This window comes from Aythya fuligula, chromosome 1 (genome assembly GCF_009819795.1).
Source record: "Aythya fuligula isolate bAytFul2 chromosome 1, bAytFul2.pri, whole genome shotgun sequence".
Classification (NCBI taxonomy): domain Eukaryota; kingdom Metazoa; phylum Chordata; class Aves; order Anseriformes; family Anatidae; genus Aythya; species Aythya fuligula.
In genome coordinates this window covers 177429635-177449222 of record NC_045559.1, presented here as the reverse complement: position 1 = coordinate 177449222, position 19588 = coordinate 177429635, and the positions used below count along the sequence as shown (strand labels likewise).

Sequence of the window (19588 nt, the reverse complement as noted above, 5' to 3'; positions counted from 1 at the left end):
TTAATTTCTAAACAACTGTGGAAGACTGAATCTCTATCTGATAGAGTACGTGAACTCATCCAGTAGACAAAGAACATAAAGATCAAACGATCAGAAGTTGAAGCTACAACACAAACCAGCATGTGCCATTTCTTTTACTTACTTCCAGAGGAAACACAATTAATCATGTTAGTATCACTGGCACACTTGAAAATCAATACAGTGCAAATGAGCAATGAATTTTTGGTCTAGATACGAAGACTCAGGGTAATTTATGGTCAGTACCGGGCAGAGGGTCAAACTGGGTCAACATAAAAGTCTCTTTTGGTATTAAGACGCATCAATTACTCCATGCTTCAACAAATACACTCCCAGAATAAAAACAGCAGCATGAAATAAGGTGAGATGCATCTGGTAAAGAATGACAGGAAAGGCTAAATGTTATTGAAGCATTAGAGAAATTCCTTTAAAAGAAAGCATCCTCTATTAATAAGGCAAAAAAAAAATAATAGCTTATTGCTCCTGATCATTTTCTTTCTGTAAAACTGTTTCCTGTGGACTTACTTGTACTATTTCCCAGTAAAGATGGAGTGGTTATACTCATATATCCTTCATTTAATAATTTAATCATAATAACTGCCAAACAGGATGCATGAAAAGTTGTGACACAAGGAGAAATATATTGATCTGCCTGTCCTCATGCTGTACATATCAATGTACATTCATCAAATTCATCAATGATGTATTTAGACATACATGATAAAATAAAACTATCATGCATAAAGTAGAGCATAAAACACATTTTTCAAATCTAATTTAATACACACACACGGTAACATGCTGGAACTGCATGAAGTTTATAAGCTATGTCTAGAGCAGCACCGTTTCTCATGCAGAATTTTTTCCACGCTGATTTCACCCAAAACATAAATCTGCCTGGATTTTTATCCGAGCTCTGCTTATATAAAAACAGCTTTGATTTCATGCGGCACCACGCATTACTTCCACTTGTTCCAAGACAAACAATTCGGGGAAAAAAAGCTAACAGATTTGGGAGAGAAACAGAGGGAAGCGATATCCAGTCTTTTTCAGAAGTCTCTTCCAGAGCTTTTACTGACGTAAGGTTTTTCAGATTTAAATAGTTAGCCTCTCAGCGTTCTCCTGACTATTCAAAAATCCCAGCTACGTAATCACCCAAACCCTTCAGAAAACATTCAGAATAGTGCATGTAACGCATGCACGTGTACATATATAGAAATTGGTAGGGTTGGTTTGTTTGGTGGTGTGGGTTTTTTTTTTCCCAATTAAATCCTACTGTGCTGGATAGAAGCATGAGGAAACTTCAAAGATTTGTCCTGCTCCCCACACATACAGTCTCAAACGCAACCCTCGTGCTTCACCATCCTCACCAGAATTGCACACAAATTGATCTATTTCTTCATTTTAGAGCCTTTCCCCAATGAGGCCAGACCGTACATTCATTCTTTCTCCTCTTTCAAACCCACTTGTAGAAAAGCCTCTTTTTTTTTTCAGACTACCATTGCTTCAGAGACAAACACGACTTCCATTTTCCTGATAAACTAGATGTTGGAAGTATCACGTGGCCACCTCTCCCACAGCTTAACATTTAAGTGCATAACTGAAATGCTTCAGCGAGGCTACCAATTACTGCAGTTATTTCACTACCGCACAAAACTGCTCAACGCCAAACTGAGCTATAAGATTCCAGAAGCCATTTTTAGCCTCAGGCCCTAGGCCAAAAATAACCTTTTCAGTTCTCTAGGAAGCTAAACATACAAAGATATGAAAACTGGCAGAGGGATTACAGAGCTTCTTGCCAAAGGAGTGATTTGATTTTAACTTCATGCCCTTTCATATTACCTGGTTCTTAATTAACAGCAAATCTATAATGACTTTTTCTTTAGAGACTGAGTATTTGCGAACCATACTGTCATGCTTGTGTGACAGGTATAAAATGATCTCTACTATAAAGTGATCTCTTCATTTTTACATGGCATTAATAAATTTAAAATTGCTCCAGGACATAGGATCATAATGAAAGCTTCAAAGATTGTATCTTCACTACTACCCCAACATCTTCCAGAAGAAAACTTCAACTAAAATGCCTCAATTTCCATTCTTACAGATGTTTTTACACTGCCTTGATGGAGTTGTAAAAATAGGAGCCAGAGAACCAAAGCTGGATTCTTTTTACAGTTTTGTCCTCGATCTGTTCTGAGTTCTGGATTAAACTTTCTCATTTCTGCTCCTCATTTTCTCCCATCTGTAAAATCAGGGCTGACCTGTATCTTTATAGAACAAGGAAATACCTCATTGAGAAGAACGTTTGCAAGGTAATTTTTAACAGAAACACAGAACAAGGTCTACTCTAGGACCAACTGAAAACCAATCAGCTCTTACAAGTCATTATATTAGCACTCAATAGAAACACATAAAAGGCTTTTAAATTAATAAATATACAAGAAATTCAAAATACTTTGTCCGCCCTTAAGAAGTTCCTGCTTGGTTAAAAAGTTGCATTCAGCACGCTTTAATGTGCCAGTAATAGTTGCAGTACATGATATGAAGGAATATACCAAAAGGGCAGCTGTCTTGTCTCTAAATTCCATCATTAAAATTTTAACAAAATGAAGTCAAGGTTGGAAACATTACTCTACACCACTCGCATCAAAGGATTTTCTCTGAAGAGCTAGCACAAGATTTTCTTTGCTTTTCATGTTGCATTTGAATAAGCATATAAAGAAGAAAAAAAAAAAAAGAGAACGGTTCCAAAGTTATGGAAGAAATATGTCTTTTCTAGAAGAGAAAAAATAATGAACAGGTACAAAAGAAACTAAGCCTTTTCAGACTCAGACTCATCTCCAAAAATAATGGCTGAAACAAAGCATTGTCAAATGAACACTGCAGCTTTCCATCTAATTTGAATGTTCAGGTGATGAATGAAAAGGTCCATTATAGCACAGCCGCAATTGGGTAAAGCGCTCTGTTTGCTTCTGCGTATTTTGACTAGGAAACTACATAATTAGCTCATGAGGGATTTAAAAAATAATAATCAAGAACTACAAGCAATAACAAAGTATGTTGATGTTGTATAGAAACAAAGTGGTGGTTCTGACAGGTCTTAAAGTAAGATAAAGTATGGAAACTACATTTTAGATGGACCCCGCAAACAAATTCTTGGTCATTTATCTTTCCGCAAAAACACTTAGGAGGGGAAAATACCACCTCTGGTAAAACACCCAAGTGACATGACGTGTGTGAGCGAGAAAGAAGCACAAGCCCCTAGTATCAGGCCATCTGAACTGGCCGGTAAATGGAACACAGGCGAAGAGCAGGCACGCAGCCAGGCTCAAACTGAAATCTTGGAACAGGGATCGCAGGCAACGCTTACTGAGCAGGGAAACAACACCATACACTGTGGAAGGCAAAAAGACTACTTGAACCGGGATGAACTCAATAAATAAAGAAATAATCCCCACAAACAACATCTAACAAACATGGGAAACCCAGGTTTAAGTTTCTGTTCAACACCCAGTGCAACCCTCGTGCCCCGGAAGGCTCCTTTCATCTTTGACCAGGAAGCCCATCCCAAAAGTCTCCATCCGAGTCGATATTCTGTAATTATCAACCATACAAATGACGCTAGGTTCTTCCTCCTTCCCCACAGAACTGTTGTTACCACACTTGCTGCATCTTAAAAAGGGTGAACTGAATAAAAGCTGCTAGGCCTCACCATTCTCAAAAATATATATATGGCAAGGGCACTACACGGCAAGTATAAATAATTTTACCCCCCTATTCCTTCCATCACGATATTTATAAATAGTTAAAAGTTCAAAAGTAAAAAAAAAAAATAAAAGTCACTTGAATAATAATTTTACTTACCATGGCAACAATCTCCCTATCTTTAAATGCTGAGACAAGGTTCTGGCTATAAATAAACCACCATATTTATACTTCTGGTATCTTGCCTTACTTCCAGTAAGCCTCATCCAAGCGTACATTCTGCTCCACTTCTTTCCTTATCGGACTGATCTCCAATTCAATTTTCTTCTCCTACCCTATTTCTTGCCCATTTTCCACAACTTCTCCATCAGTTTCAGTGCTTACCAGTCTATCTCTGCGCACATCTTACAAACCTGTTTCTTTCCGTTCACCAACGGATCCAACTTGTCACTCGTGCTTTTCTCCTCACGTTGAAAAGGTTTTTCTCATCTGATTTTTTATTTTTTTTACTTCTTCCTTCTCTAATGCCGTGCTACAAAGAAGTGCTGCTGCTGCAAATAATACAACCAGTGACGCAGACTTTAAATAACTGCCTCTATAGATGTAATGATAAAGTGAAATTTTGTCATTTACAGTGATGTGGCTACTTGTAACAAAGTATGACATATTTAAATACTTAATTCTAAGACTTTTTTTTTGGCTAAATTTTGTTTCTTTGATTCAGAAAGTTATCTACCTTGAATCTTCCACCACATATGAATGTCCCACCCAGTAGCATCTCCTACCAAAAAGGATTTACGAGGCTGTATTAGTAGAAAACGCCTAATTCTGGTCTGTATAGTTTAATCCAAAAACTGGATTTTAAACCAATTACCAGTCTTGCATTTTACAGCACTGCAGTTTAGGAAGAAAAAAAATCAAACTTCTGTTTTTAAAGCAGGTGTCTCAAATCTACCTTGTTGTTGGCAATATCCATTTCAAAAGGGAAGGGTTATCAAGAAAAGCACAGAAACAATTGTAGTGAGACAAAACATTTATCTCTACATTCCTAATTGATATATGCAACCAGTTTCCCTATTTCAATAAATTAATCTGTTGAAAAATAAGATAAACAGGGTGACAGACAACAAGCATTTTCTGACATTTTCCTGTTTGGTCAGTAAAAATAATTCTCTCCACTCTACAGAGTGCATTTCTAAATAAATAAAAAAAGGAAAACCAACTGTGTACGTTTGCATACTCCAAACTCAACACTATAATTACTGCAGCTTGCACTAAAGACTGAAATCACACACAGAAAACCAACAAAAACACCTCATCCATTCAGCAGCACAGGTCCCTTGACTGGATGCTCAGCTGTTCTGCTGTCGTTCTGCTCCTGATAAAGCTCCAAAACCTCCAGCTACTTCCCTAACCATACCCCGAAGAGCCACCTTACAGTCGCATCATAAAATTTGCAGCGAGCTTGTAACCAAGGGAGCCAGAATTCCCACAAGTTCAGCAGAACATGAAACATCTCATGCGGCTTCAAAAGTGAGCGCAAACCTCAGGCTCCAAATTAAATGCAGAACCAACCCTCATTCGGCTCTGCCACCACTGTCACTTCACTCATATGTTGCTTTTTTATTATTATTAATTTTTTTAAGTATTTCTCATATGGACTGGGAAAGAAGAAAGAGAGACTGTCATTGTTATTTCTATTTTTAAATAGTTAGGAGGTTTACAGATATTATGGTGTTCTGCACCATACAAGGAAAAAAAAGGATAAACCAGCAAGCTGGCCAGCAAGACACCCCCGGGGGAAAAAGGGTGGGGAGAAATGCTAGCATTTTAGAACTGAACTCTTTCCACAGGGATGTATCTACCCACAAATTCAGCAGAATGTAATTATTCCTCCAGAAGCTTAACTCATACAACGCTCATCACTGCTTTGCCACTGATCTGCACCCTGAGCGTGGTGATAACGTTTCTGGCTCTTTCCATTTTACATGTGGGAAAACAATAGAGGGCACGAAATTTTCATAACTCTGACCTCACTAGAACATAAGGATACCTCTCTGGTTTCAGAAGTGCCCTAAGCTATTTAAAACATATTGATTTCAATTGTGAATTAGGTATTCTAACCAATTTGGGATTTTTCACAATCTAGAGGATGTTTACTAGCAGAGCAGGCAAGAAGAAAGCAGGCAGAGCAAATAGCTGGTAGCCTGGGGCAGCCACTCACCTCATCCCCACTCATCTCATCCTGCCAAGAGCGGTCAATCTGATGCACAAAACACGAGTTTGGTGCATTCTCGGTGGCTCTCACAACTCTGTAAGCAGCAAAAAAGCCACCAGCTTTCCCTTCTGGGGGTGTTCAAGGAAAGGCTGGACGTGGTGCTTAGGGACATGGTTTAGTGGGTGACATAGGTGATAGGGGGATGGTTGGCCCAGATGATCTTGGAGGGCTTTTCCACCATTAATGGTTCTATGGTTCTGCAGGTAAATGAATGCTAAGCTTCTCAAATTTAAAATTCAACAGATAACCTTTAAAGTATCAAACTATTATTTCTAGCATAAGACTTGCAAACATCATATATGGTAGTCAAATCATTTCCTCCACATTTTTCTAATTCTCTGTTCACAAAATTAGGGTTATCATTAATGTAACTGCTCAAGAAACTTGTTTTTCCTCAATTTTACTAAGAACATACAGCTCACCTGCGTGCTTACCATCCTGCCCATTATTTCACTCCCAACACTTTATATATTTTCACTCAGTACTCCATAAATCTTCTCTCGTTTTCTACCATTCCTTACCTTCTGTCTTCGAATAACAACTTCTTTACACGTTTTCTTGTTCAAACCTGTACTACATTGGCCCTCCTCTTCCAAGCCACAGTGCTGCGGAGCAGGTATTCGTTCCGCTTTGTCGCAGCTGATCCTGCCCCTGGTCTCTTCCCCTCACTAAAGCCCTGAGTATTTTCAACACCCTAGGTGTAGTAACTGTATCTGGATTCACCCTGACGTTGCCGTTTTACAGATGTCTAAACCAAGAGGTCTTTTGTGTCGTTGACACAAAAGAAACAAACCAAGGGAAGGAAGAAGAGGAGACACAAACCACAGAGGAATATTTGGCTTCTGCTTCCCACAAGACTTGTGATCACAAGTGGCTCTTAAACAACACGCTATTTCAGCTAAAAGCATGTGAAAAGCAACCTACAGCACCTTTACTGCCACAACAGCACTTCTGGAGCTCCAAGTCAGTCGTTCCCAAGGCAGACAGGCCAAGGACACACGAAGTGACAGGATTTCCACAAGAGCAATGAGTTTTCACCCATCTACAAGCACAGCAAGGCCAAACAGGCTTTGACAGCTCTAGGTAGGGCTGTCTGAACAAACAACCACCTTAAATTGGAAGTTAACATTAAAGGTAAAGAAAGGTTCAATAAACAGCTGAGTTTAATGTTGTCAGAGAGCTTTCACCCTCCCTCCTGTTGTATGATTTCTAAGCTGTCATCTCTCCTACCTCTTCCTCTTCGCTGTTGAACTCTTGGAGCTTCACAGATCACAAAGGGAGCCAGCCAAAAATAAAATAAAAATCACCACACTGTGGAAGATGAGCACACACACAAAGATGATGGTAGAAAGCCATTAATCTGCTCAAGCCACACTGTGAAAGAGTAACCAGGCTGCTGAGTACTCCCAATTTGTTTTCAAGCAACAAAAGCTACTCTGAGGCTTTAATTTGTGCTGCCCAACGCCAGCAGCACCTGCAGAGTGACTGCATTTCAGCCAGGAGGGTATAAATCTCCTGACAAAAGAGGTACTTTCAAAAGCACAATTCATTAGCCTCTATACAGCAAAAGAACTAATAGACTCTGAGTCAATCACGTTGATGTTTGCACGATCCCCAAAGCAGGAGGGCATACCCTGACCTGGGGAGGGAAGAAAAGCATCAAATGGCCTCAGAGTAGCACCAAGTTCTGTCCATTCATTCATTTTTTTGACTCAATAACACACAAGTTATACAGTAACCTCAAGAAACAGTTACATCCCATAAATTTTGGCTGCGGGGTAATATTCAATTCACTTGTGAGAATAAACAAACATACTTCCTCCTTTTTCCTTGTCCTGATACGCTTAAGACATGACTTGTGTAGAAGAGAATAAGGTTAGAAATCTTCAAATAAACACAGGAAGTTTGTAGAAAACGACTGACTGTTGAATATAAGAAGAAACAGGCCTTTTTTTCCAGCCCTCTGGTTAATTTTAAGATGTTATTGACAGGATAAAATTGCTTGGATAAAATAAGCAAAACGAAAGGTTCTCAAGAAGCCCCATTCAAAACCAAAAAGCAATATAATGGAAACATAAATTCCAGAGGGGGAGCAGTAACTATCAAAGAGAGCTCTTAAAAGTTTGGAAGAGACCTATCGAATCTCCCCCAGGGACCAGATACTAACCAAATTCTGAATAATCTGGCATTGCTTTATGAAATTGTGCAGTAATACCAACAAACTAGTCAGTGTCTGTGACATAAATGCTGTTTGCATGGGAAGGAATCAAGTAAGCAACTGCGCATTTACAGCTATATGCAGGAGAATCCCCAGAAGTGGAGGAAGAACTGCTTTAATAAAGGAGCCAAAGAAAACCAGCAAGAATAAATTATGGCAATATACATAGCTGTTTATTTTAAACTAACTAAAAAAAAAACTGTTTTATTATTATTATCATTAGCAAGGAGAACTAACTAGAAGAAGTGTGTTTCACCTGAACCAGAAGATATCACCAAAAATCCCACAGGAAGTGCTTAGATGTCAAAATTCAAGCTAAAATGCCCCGCAAACTAACACCACAACTCTACCTTCTCTCCCATCTCACCACAAGCAGCAGCAAGGGATGCTGCTTCCCCATGGGCCTAACCCACGCAATCGAAACAGATGAAAATAGGTATTCAGGAGAAAAAGTTCAGAGGATCTGCCTTCAAAACAAAAAAACAAAACAAAAAAAAAAAAACAACAACCAAAGCCTCCAAATAGAGGTTGAAGCGATACAGGCAGCCCTGACTGCACATTTAAGTAGCAGCTTTGGGGCTTTTTCTTCCTCTTTTATAAGCTAACATGCTTCTAGCATTCCCTGTGGTTCTGAGGAATATAATTGCATGCTATTACTTAAGAACTATGTGATTACCATGCCACTGTCTTCTGCGTAACCCAGCCTGTAATAAAAGTGATAAGAATAGCATTTATTATTTTTGAAATGGTTCTCGCAACGCATCCACGCTGATGTGGTTGAAAACATCTGACTAAACTCCCGATACTTTGCATAGAGGATTTATTCTCTTCTAACAGTACTGCGCACCACACAAACTCCCTTCTGTGTGCAAGATACTGCCTCAAAGTTCAGCAGACTGGGTCACTCAGCTCTGGAGCAAACCTTTCAAAGACAACAAGGAAGAAATGTTTAAGAGCTGGAAAGCTGCATGGAGGCTCGTAGGATCGTGTCTTTATAAGCGAGATGTAGTCATTGCAAAGAAAAGTCACAAAAGAAAAGCCATTCCAAGGAATTGCATAAATAGAAGTGACAAGTACAGCTATGCCTCCGCTGTTGCTATAGAGCATAAATGAAACGAGAACTAGACAAGTCAAGTAATTCACTCCCAGCTATGGAAGTTACATCCCTCCTGCAAATTTATCGATTGCTCTATGAAATCTGACTTCCAACTTCGGGGAAAAAAAGTGCATGAATAGAGAATTTCAAGTTTAACTCTTCTATCTTCCTCAGACCTGTTTAAAGAACTCAGAACTTTTGCAGAAAACAAGCTCGATAACATTTTACTTCAGAAGTCTGCATCCCACCCTTTTCTCAATCTAATTCTTTATCTAAGGCTCTATAAAACATTGTCAAGATTCAGATATGGTCTCATTTTTTTGGAAATCCCCTGCTCCACAAATGTCTCAACTCAATCCCCCACGCTGGTCTTCCCTGAATCAAGGGTTGCCTGTATTTTTCTGTGAGATTAGCCCTCTTCAGCAAAAAAAAAAAAAAAAAAAAAAAAAAAAAAAAAAAGCTTTAACAGAAAAAGGCTACTCCTGAACCAAACATCAAAAAGTTTCAAGGTTTCAGAGACATATCAGCACATCAAATCCAAGAGTAAAAGTCACTCGCTGCCAGGACACATGCCAAGTAGCACACAAAAGCACTGTTTTTATATCATGCACATTTATGGAGAGGAAGCCAGAGGGAAAATTCCCATCAAGAGTTTGTCCTGAGAGTTTCGAAAAGCTGGGCTCAGGCCAAGCGCCTCTTCTGTTTATATATTCTACTTACGCAACGTAACAAGTGAAAAGGAGCACCATTTTTTTTTCAGAAACATATCAAGGTAGGGCTTCACTCACAAGGCAAGCAATTCCCTGCAACATGATCTTACAAACACAATTATCAAGTAGCTATAGATTAGCACATGGTTTTCCTAAGTGGGGAGAATGAATAAAGGACACTTGTCAGAGAACTGAGGCATGGGCTGCTCCACGCTGCCATTTCTACCAAACAGAGGAAGAAAAATCCACTCTACGTGTATTTTGTACTGGGCAGCTTTTGTGAAAACTCTGACAAAGGCTGTTTTTTTCTCCAGAACGTGAAACTTAATACTAAATATGTAACAGGCACGTGCCACCTATACAAACACCACACAGCTCCTGCAGAACGTACTTACACAACATACAAACATATTCGTTGCCAAAGGATTCATTTTCTGTGCACAACTTTGCTTACCAACAGCCTGGATCAGTATTAGCTCAAATCAACCATGCCTAAATGTCTGGGTTTCCCATATCATGGCATGTCTTCATTAGACCTCCGTTTTAAAAAGAACAGAGATAAGACATCTCGCTTCGGGAGACAAGCTGCAAGTCATTCTTTTAGCTGCATACAGCGCTATTACCACATCTTATCCCTTTCACTGCACATCTGTCACGGAGTTAATCGTTAGCGTGGCAAATCCTGCTACCGATTAGCGAGTTTCATTTATCAGGTTTCCTATTTCTCTTTTGTTGATAAGGCTGTTCTCACAGAGCACTGTGAAATCCATTTGGCAAGAACAAGCGACGGAGCCAGCGAACAGTATGAAGTCCACTACACACCAGGGAGGTTACTCTGCTCCTGACAGCTGGGCTGGATGCAAGTATGCAGTAAGCACCTGCGTCTCCGCGGACAGAAAAGCAGAAATATCCTCGTGCAGAAGTAGGTGCATGTTATCACACGCCTGCACGCAGGTGCAGCACCTGCTGCTCTGCGGGACAAGAAGAACAAGCGACTACTTGCCTGCTCCTCTGCTGCTACAACGCAACCGTCTGCAGCAGGCAACTGGGGACACAAAAGTGCACGTGGAGGCAGTAAAGACCTTAAAAATACACCAGTCTTCCTAGTGACACTACGTAAAGAAGGAATTGGGTTCCACTCCCCTGCACAGACAGGGTGGAAGAACAGATGGGACACTTCTTTGAGGGGAATGAGCCTTCAGGTGAGAAACAAGTGTGCCTTTTTCCATGCTGGAAGGAGGCAGTGAGGGCAAGGTGAACGCAGAGTGGATGTGCTTCCCCTCACCACTCCCACCCGCAGGGCTGTGAGGTCTGTCCCCTCTGCAGACCTCTGGAGCGATGGTTTTCTCTGCCTGCAGATGTCCAGCACACGTGAAGAAAAGGACTTCTCACCATCCTTGAGACAGCACTGCATACAGAGGTGGAAATATGGCTGCAGGAACATTAGGATACAGACACTGGCGTCGACCTGTGGCTTTATAAAAGGCACCGTGCTCCCTGAGGGTAGCTGCAGAGCAAAAGCGTTCCTGCAGACACCTCTCCACCTGCAGCACGTAAAACCAGCGACATGAGCATGTCCTAATGTGGTTACACACGGGCTTAATCCCCTCCGTGGCAGGCAGGTCCACCTACACGCAGGGCGAAGGAGCAAGCCTGTATCTCATGTAACCTCCACACGCATTCCTTGTGCAACATATCCAGTGGTGGCCTCAGCACAGGCACGGAGGAGGTGCCCTCGACCCAGAGAGGAGGCTGAGGAGAGGTGGGAGGCAGAAGAGGCATGGAGGAGCCACCAGCTCTGCCTTACAAAGGCGGGGTGGGCGTGTGGGGGGGGCGGCTGCAGCCCTCCAGCCAGATGAGAGAGCAAACACCTACCTCAAGCACCGAGCTGGGAGAAAGCTAAATAATAATAATAATAATAAAAAAAAACAAACAGACGGAGCACACTAATAAAAAACCAGACAAACAGATGGAGTGGGACAGCGGGGACCCGCCTCAGCTTCCCCAGGGGGGCAGCCAGGAGGGGGGGATCCTCAACGATTTTAGTTACTCCCCCTCACCTTATAGGGTCCTCCACCTCAGAGGGGTCTCCCCACCTCATACAGGGTCCCCTCACCTCATATAGGGTCCCCCATCTTGGAGGGGTCCCCTCACCTCCTACAGCATCACCTCTCATCAGAGTGGTCCCCTCACCTTATACAGGGCCCCCCTCACCTCATATAGGCTCCCCCTGTGTCAGAGGGGTCCCCTCACCTCACATAGCGTCCCCTCACCTTATATGGGGTCCCCCCATGGCAGAGGGGTCCCCTTACCTCCTATAGGGTCCCCCCACGGCAGAGGGGTCCCCTCACTTAATATACGGTCCCCCCACCTCAGAGGGGTCCCCTCCCATCGGAAAGGTCCCCCCACCTCGTATAGGGCCCTCCCATCTCAGAGGGGTCCCCTCACCTCATACAGGGTCCCCCCATGGCAGAGGAATCCCCTCACCTCATATAGGGTCCCCCATCTCTGAGGGGTCCCCTCACCTCATACACAGTCCCCTCACGTCGGAGGGGTCTCCCCACCTCATATAGGGTCCCCCCATGTCAGAGGGGTCCCCCCACCTCAGAGGGGTCTCCCCCACCTCATACAGGGTCCCCTCACCTCGGAGCCCCCCCCCACCTCACCCAGTGCCCCCCCTCGCCCCCAGCCGCCCCCAGCCCGGCCTCACCTGCCCGCACCGTGTCGCTGAGGTCGTGGCTGAGCGCGGCGGCGCTGCGGGGGAACTCCTTCAGCTTCCTGCCGCTCAGGCTCAGCCCCCCGCGGTGCGCAGCCTCCTCCAGCGCCCGCTCCAGGCCGCGGCTCAGCGGCGCCTGCAGGGCCAGCGACACCCCCCCGGCCCCGGCCCCGCCACCGCCGCCGCCACCTCCGCAACCGCCACAACCGCCACCGATGCCGCCCCCAACCGCCAAGGCAGCGGCGGGGAAGGGCTGCGGCTCGCCTCCCAGCGTCGCCATCTTCCCCCCGGCCGCTGGGGGTAGCCGAGGGGCCGCCGAGCTCCGTGCGGGTCCCTCCCTCACGGCCCTTCCTCCCCCTCCTCCTCCTCCTCCTCCTCCGCCCGCTCGCAGCGCTCCCGGCAGCGCGGGCGGGAGGCGGAGGAGCAGGGGCGCGGGCTTGGCGCAGTGCGCATGCTCCGGCTCCCCTCAGGGAGCGGGGCGGGGCGCGGCGGCGCCTCCTGGCGGCGGGGCCCCCGCCCTGCAGCGGGCGGCAAGGGGCGTGCGCGGGGGGGTGCAAGTGGTTGGGGGTGGAAAAGAGGAAAATTGGAGACGTTTTTTTCTCAAAAAGAGCAGTCAGGCACTGGAACGGGTTGCCCAGGGAGGTGGTGGAGTCACCATCCCTGGGGGTGTTCAAGGAGAGGTTGGACGTGGTGCTTGGGGACATGGTTTAGTGGTGACACTGGTGGTAGGGGATGGTTGGACCAGGTGATCTTGAAGGGCTTGTCCAACCCTAATGGTTCTCCATCTTCACGTGCAAATGTGCTGACATGTTCATGTACACTGCACATGCATGTGCAAGCGTGCTGCATGTGCACACACAACATGCCAGGGGAAAAGTAAGGGTGAGCCCTCCCTTGCTTTTTCGCACAGCACCCCTTCCCCCTTTGGTTCCAGCTAGCATAGAGTTAATTTTCCTCCTAAAAGCACTGTGTTTGGGATTTAGGGTGAGAATAATATCAATAACATACCGATGTTTTAATTGTTGCGGAGCAGTGCTTACACTAATCCAAGGACTTTCCAGCTTCTCGCTGTGTCCTCCCAGGAGCTGGGAGGGGACAGAACCAGGGCAACTGACCCAAAATGACCAAAGGGATGTGCCATGCCATGTGGCATCATGCTGAACAGTTAATATGGGGTGGCTGGCTGGGGTGGGCAACTACTACTCAAGGACAGGCTGGACATCAGTCAGTGGGTGGTGAGCAATTGCATTGTGCATCACTTGTTTTGTACACATTCTTCGTAGCAGTACTACTACCATTATTTTCCTTTATTCTGCGACCTAATAAACTGTCTTTATCTCAACCCACAAGCTTTCACTTTTTTTTCCCCAGTTCTCACCCCCATCCCACTGAGGGAGGCAGGATAGTGAGCTAACAGCTGTGCGGTGCTTAGCTGCCGGCCGGGTTAAACCACAACACCCTTTTAAAAGGAAGCCCCCCACCTGCTCGTCCCCTTCTGCTGGCATCCGTCGCAGCTAACAGCATCCTCTCTCTAACTGCACCAGCTCTGCAGCAGCTTGTAGTGGAGTGGGGTGAAACTACGGTGCAGGCACTGAGGAGAGCATGCATATGCTGAGGCGGAGCACGTTTCATTTGAAAATTACAAGCTGCAGCGGCTCTTGCCGACGGACTCCACAGGCCCTGGGGAGCACCTGCCCTGCAGAAGGAGTTCCTGAAGCCTGCTGCTGCTGCAGGCGCTGCTTCACACCTGTGCATGGCTCTGGAGCCCAGCTTGCCCCAGAGAGACCCTTCGAGGGGTGATTTGGAGTGACAAACCAAAGCGTGAGGCCTCATGCTTCCCTGCAACTCAGAGAGCTCAAAGCTAAAAAGGGACCCATATATCACCACGTGTGACCTGTACTTTACAGGCCATTACGCTTCGCTCCGTCCCCCTGTGCTGTGATCGATTGCTGATGTTAAATTAAAGCTTCCCAGGCTCCAGGAAGTTTAACACCAGGTGCTACAGGGCAAAGGAAGGCAGAATTGCCACAAGGAAACACCTTTAGAAAAACAAAACAAAAACAAAAAAACAAATAAACAAAACAAAAAAAAAAAGAGCTCTGCAAGTTTAGCTGCCACAACAAGAAACTTAAAAGAGAGAAGGGTACTAGAGGTAGACTGAATAGCATCAAAATATCCATAAAAAGCTTCTTCTTTATAGCTGAGAAGTGCTCAGATATAGCTCTTCGTATCAGCATATTTTCGTTTTAATTTTATATACATAGCAGAAGTGTTGCAGGCAGCGGCATTTTTAAGGAGGGTTGCCTCACATTAAGGAAAGGTCTGCAAGGTTAGATGGGTAGGAAGGGAATTATTTTACTGGAAGTGCTTTTGAACTGCACACAAAATATAGGCCCCAAGCTAAACTCAAATCCAAACTGTCCTTACATCTGTGATTGCTGGTTCTTCAGGTGTGATGCAGAGATGCTGGGTTTCTGCATGACAAATTCGGTCTCCTACCAGTTCAAGAAAATCGTGGGTGCACCAGAGAAAAATTCATGACACTGTTCCTTAGAACAGCCCCAAGCTGAAGAGGTCTTCCCCAAGGAACACAACAGCCACCACTGTCACAGGTATGTCCAGATATCATGTTACTTCTGGCAAAGCTTGGTGGTGGCTGATTAAGATAATGTTCCCCACACATTTCCACTAGTCACAGCATGTTCAGGATTTAAAAAGCTTCATTTGTGTTCCTGTTGGAAAGCATAAGGAAACAGCTGAATAGCTACATCTTCTCAGCGATTTACAGAAAAGTGTTGATGAAAAATAGTGTGAGTTGAGTAAGCTGTGAATAAGAGCAACTGCTAGGCTTCCCCTGTAATAGATTTTCTTAATGTAATATTTTAATAGAATAAGTACTATATTCTTTTACACATAGAGAAGGCTGAAGTGTCGTAGGTTTTATGACACAGCAAATGGCCTCGCACAAGATTTCCTATGTATTAAATCCCCCAACAACATGAAACTTAATATTGTGACTAGTACTATGGAGCTAAGCATGCAGACAGTGTATCTGCAGAAATCATCTTTCAGCATCAGCTCTTTACAGTCAGATAACAGGCCTGTCTTTCTGCGAGGTTTGGTAAGCTCAGTCACTGGTGGGATACCACACTCCTTCCTCCCCCACTCCTGATATGACAAAGTGACTTCTGGTGCCAATTTTGCTATAAACAACATGTTTTTTGCTCTGCATTGTCTTCATGGTGTCCTGTTAATTCTGGGTTCTCCCTTAAAACACCTGACACGGGGACAGGCAGGATATAGTGGCACATAGGGCTGCTCTGCTGCACGGTCTGGCAGGGTTTAAGATCCAGGTTCTCCCTTGTAGCAATGTAAGGGGACACAGCTGTGATGGGGCAGCAAGTTTGTTTTAAAATCCTTTTTACCAGAGTTGCTGAGGAGCGGTGCAGGTATGACCTGTGCTCTCAGAGCTTGGAAGTAACAGTTTGCAGGCTGATAGGATTAGAGAAGGTCAAAAAGGTGATCAGGGGACTGAGGCACTTCTCCTACAAAGACAAGCTGAGGGAGTTGAGGTTGCTCAGCCTGGAGAAGGAAAGGCTCTGGGGAGACCTTACAGCAGCCTTCCAGTGCCTAAAGGCAGGCCTACAGGAAAGCTGGGGAGGGACTCTTTGTCAGGGGGTGTAGGGATAGGACAAGGAGGGAATGGCTTTAAACTAAAAGAGGGGAAGATTTAGATTAGATATTTGGAAGAAATTCTTCCCTCAGAGGGTGGTGAGGCCCTGACACAGGTTGCCCAGAGAAGCTGTGGCTGCCCCATCCCTGGAGGTGTTCAAGGCCAGGCTGGATGGGGCCTTGGCCAGCCTGATGTAGTGGGTGGCATCCCTGCCTATGGCAGGGGCGTTGGAACTGCGTGATCTTTGAGGTACCTTCCAACCCAAGCCATTCTGTAATTCTGTGATTATCAGGGAAAATGATATAGCACCAAAGCTGTATCATCTTCACTCTCTGTGCCTGAGCGCTGTGCCAGATCTCAGTCTGTTCCTATAGATACAAAGGATCAGAAATTGGAAACGCTTCAGAAAAAGAAAAGATCAGTCACAGCAGCACCGATTTCCTGTTCTCATGCAGATGTCTATGTACAAGGTCACACTCTGCACATTGACTTCGGCTGGATCACAACGTGGGCACAGCCTGACGCAGCAGTGAAGCTGCAGGGATGGCAAGCTGCCGCTGTAGGCAGCCCCTCCATCCCTTGCCCCCAGCTATGTGGTCTTGCTGTTACCCATATGACAGTGTTTGTGCTTGTCTGAGCCTTCCATGAGCCAGCCAAGAGACTGAGAGCAGCTTAAAAATTACCTCTGGAAGAAAAAGAAATCAATGGGTGCTTTTCAGCAAACACAAGCAAATGTCACAGAGGAAGGGAAGACTGCAGAAGAAAGACTTCATGCATGTAGCAGAAGAAGATGACTATGGAGGTAACCAACCTGCTATTCAGGTCACACATAGTGGCTGTGACAGGAAAAATCCTGTCAGAGATGAGCAGAAAGTACCACAGCTGAGGAAGGCCATGAGCTGTAGGGACTCAGACTGAATTTCTCCTGCCCAGGACTCTAAATTGACAGAAAGGAACAACAGGGTCCACATGGCTTGTTATGATGAGAGGTGGGCAAAAGCTCACGTGCTGGGATCTGGTGTCTCATGAGGTAGTGTGTGTCAGTAACTTCATGTACAGACATCTACCTCACGCTCCATGTGCTCTAACACAGCTGTAGGGGCCTCAGCATGGTGTAGCTCCTACATTGCCTTCTTCATGTGAACCTCCCAGGTGGACAGGCTGTCGTGTGCAGAGGCAGAAGCGACACGCAAACATCACAAGACAAGCAGAGCTGGCATCACTCCACTTGCAAGGTTACATCGGTTTCATATGCGACAAAGAAGTCACAGCTAAGAAAAGCCCCATTATACGTCCTTGATAGCATGATTGTAATGGCACCGGGACAAAGAAAATGATGAGCTGGATCCCAAGAGAAGAAGCATGCAGGCTGAAGCTTCAAGTGGTGCAGATAAAAATCACTCCTTTCAACTGAAGCACAAACTCCTGGTCCTGCTTACAGCATGCCTAAGGCAAATGGTTCATAGCAGACACACCAGCAAGGTGAACAGCCAACCCAGAGCAGACAATGGATTGTTATTGCCTTGCAGCAAAGGGGTAGTATGAGGAGACGTTTCATATAAATCCCTCTCTATAGCACCTGCTCAGAAAACAGGGGGAGAGAACAATAAATCAATAAGAGGCAGGAGATAAGGGCAGTGGTAGCGATGCTGCTATACAGACATGGATGCACCAGGACAGAAACTGGGAGAGATCATGATCAAATGCTCAGCTCTCAGCTAAGAGGCTATGAAAACAGACCTAAGGGTAAAATAAAACCAGAATGAATCTGTCTTGGTATCCCTGAAACACTTGTCCTGACTAAACATTTAAAGACAACACAATAACATGCCCACACTTGAAATATTAATTTAGTTCAAAGACTATTAGCAGTTGTAAACTTGCAGAGTTTCTTCCAAGTATCCCAGATGACCTTGAAACATGCAGTATGATAGAGGTAACCATGTCCATGCTTACCTTGAATCCACTGCTGAAACACAACTTCAGCAGAGATTCAGTGGAGATTCATGGGACTGTAAGCAGGGTGGGAGCCTTGCTCTCAAAATGGGCAGAGACAGTAGCTTGTTGTACCATGATCAATAAAAGAAAGACATGCCTAAGCTGGGAAAGGAGCAGCTTGCAGGAGTTCGCCTTCACAAAAACATGAAAGGGCTTCTGGTAGGAGAAGAAACCATCTGAGTAAGGAATAACCTGTCTTCTAATAAAAATAGAGGAGACAATTAGTTATTGTCACTAGACAATGAGACAGCATTCACAGAAAGATACTGTTGGCAGTCCCACAATGCCTCCAGTGTATGCTGTTGAAATACCACAGTTTATACGTCTATTGCAAGAAAACTATGCAAACCTGATTTCCTACCCACAGCAGACTATTAACACAGAGACATGGAATTGAAACAGAAATACAGAGTCCTCAGTCCTTTGCAAAATCCAGAAAATGCAAGGAGATGGAAGATGCCAATCAAGCAGATGAACTCCAGTTTCTAAGCAGAGCTTAGGAAGTGTTGGGGCACACAAGCCAGAGATTTTATAAGAGACGTCTTCATGGTTGTCGGAAAGGCAGCAGGTAAAATGCTTCGTGTCCCTGTTAAGAACAGCAGAAACACTGAGACCAAAGACTGCCTGGAAAGCAGTTGTGATATATATGGGGGAAGTGAAGCCTTAAAAGCCAAAAGCAGCAGTAGAAATGAAAGAACAACTCTACCAGAATATCAGCCCAAGTCTTTTCCCTGCAAACCACACAAACCACCTCACTGGTATAAACATGTTCTCAAGACACCTGGGAACTCAGTATGAGCCATGAACCAGCATCAGCCCAGCGGTTGCAAACCACTCACCTGACTTGAGTCAAATAACTAATTTTAGTTTACCAGCACTGCGTCTGTGTGTTTCCCCCACTCAGTCCAACCATGTTGCTGATACCCAGTCAAGTGGCAACAATAAGTTGGAAGGTAAAATTACAAAGAGGGTGTTCAGATATCTGCCACTGCGGGGGGAAAAAAGCGTGCATGCAATTCCTGAATGGGGAGTTGTACCCAAGAACACATTAATCGCCATTAATGCTTTGATTACACACGCAAGTACAGATCTCTGCAACCACCAGCATCTCTTTATCCAGAAGGTATTTCACCCCTAAGGGACATCCTTGCTTTCCAACATGCTTCCAAAACC

General features: G+C 44.6%; 1 protein-coding gene across 6 annotated transcripts in view; it reads right to left on the bottom strand.

The window, feature by feature from the left end:
• LRCH1 (leucine rich repeats and calponin homology domain containing 1) overlaps positions 1–13083 on the bottom strand; it is a 114586-nt gene extending 101503 nt beyond the window's left edge. For 5 of the 6 annotated variants that reach the window (XM_032202416.1, XM_032202375.1, XM_032202391.1 and 2 more), the window contains exon 1: positions 12739–13083. In XM_032202416.1, coding sequence (XP_032058307.1) covers positions 12739–13024 — 286 coding nt within the window. In that variant the 5' untranslated portion in view covers positions 13025–13083. The remainder of the gene's footprint in view (positions 1–12738) is intronic. The other variant, XM_032202400.1, reaches the window with a different exon arrangement.
• Positions 13084–19588: the final 6505 nt, after the last annotated feature.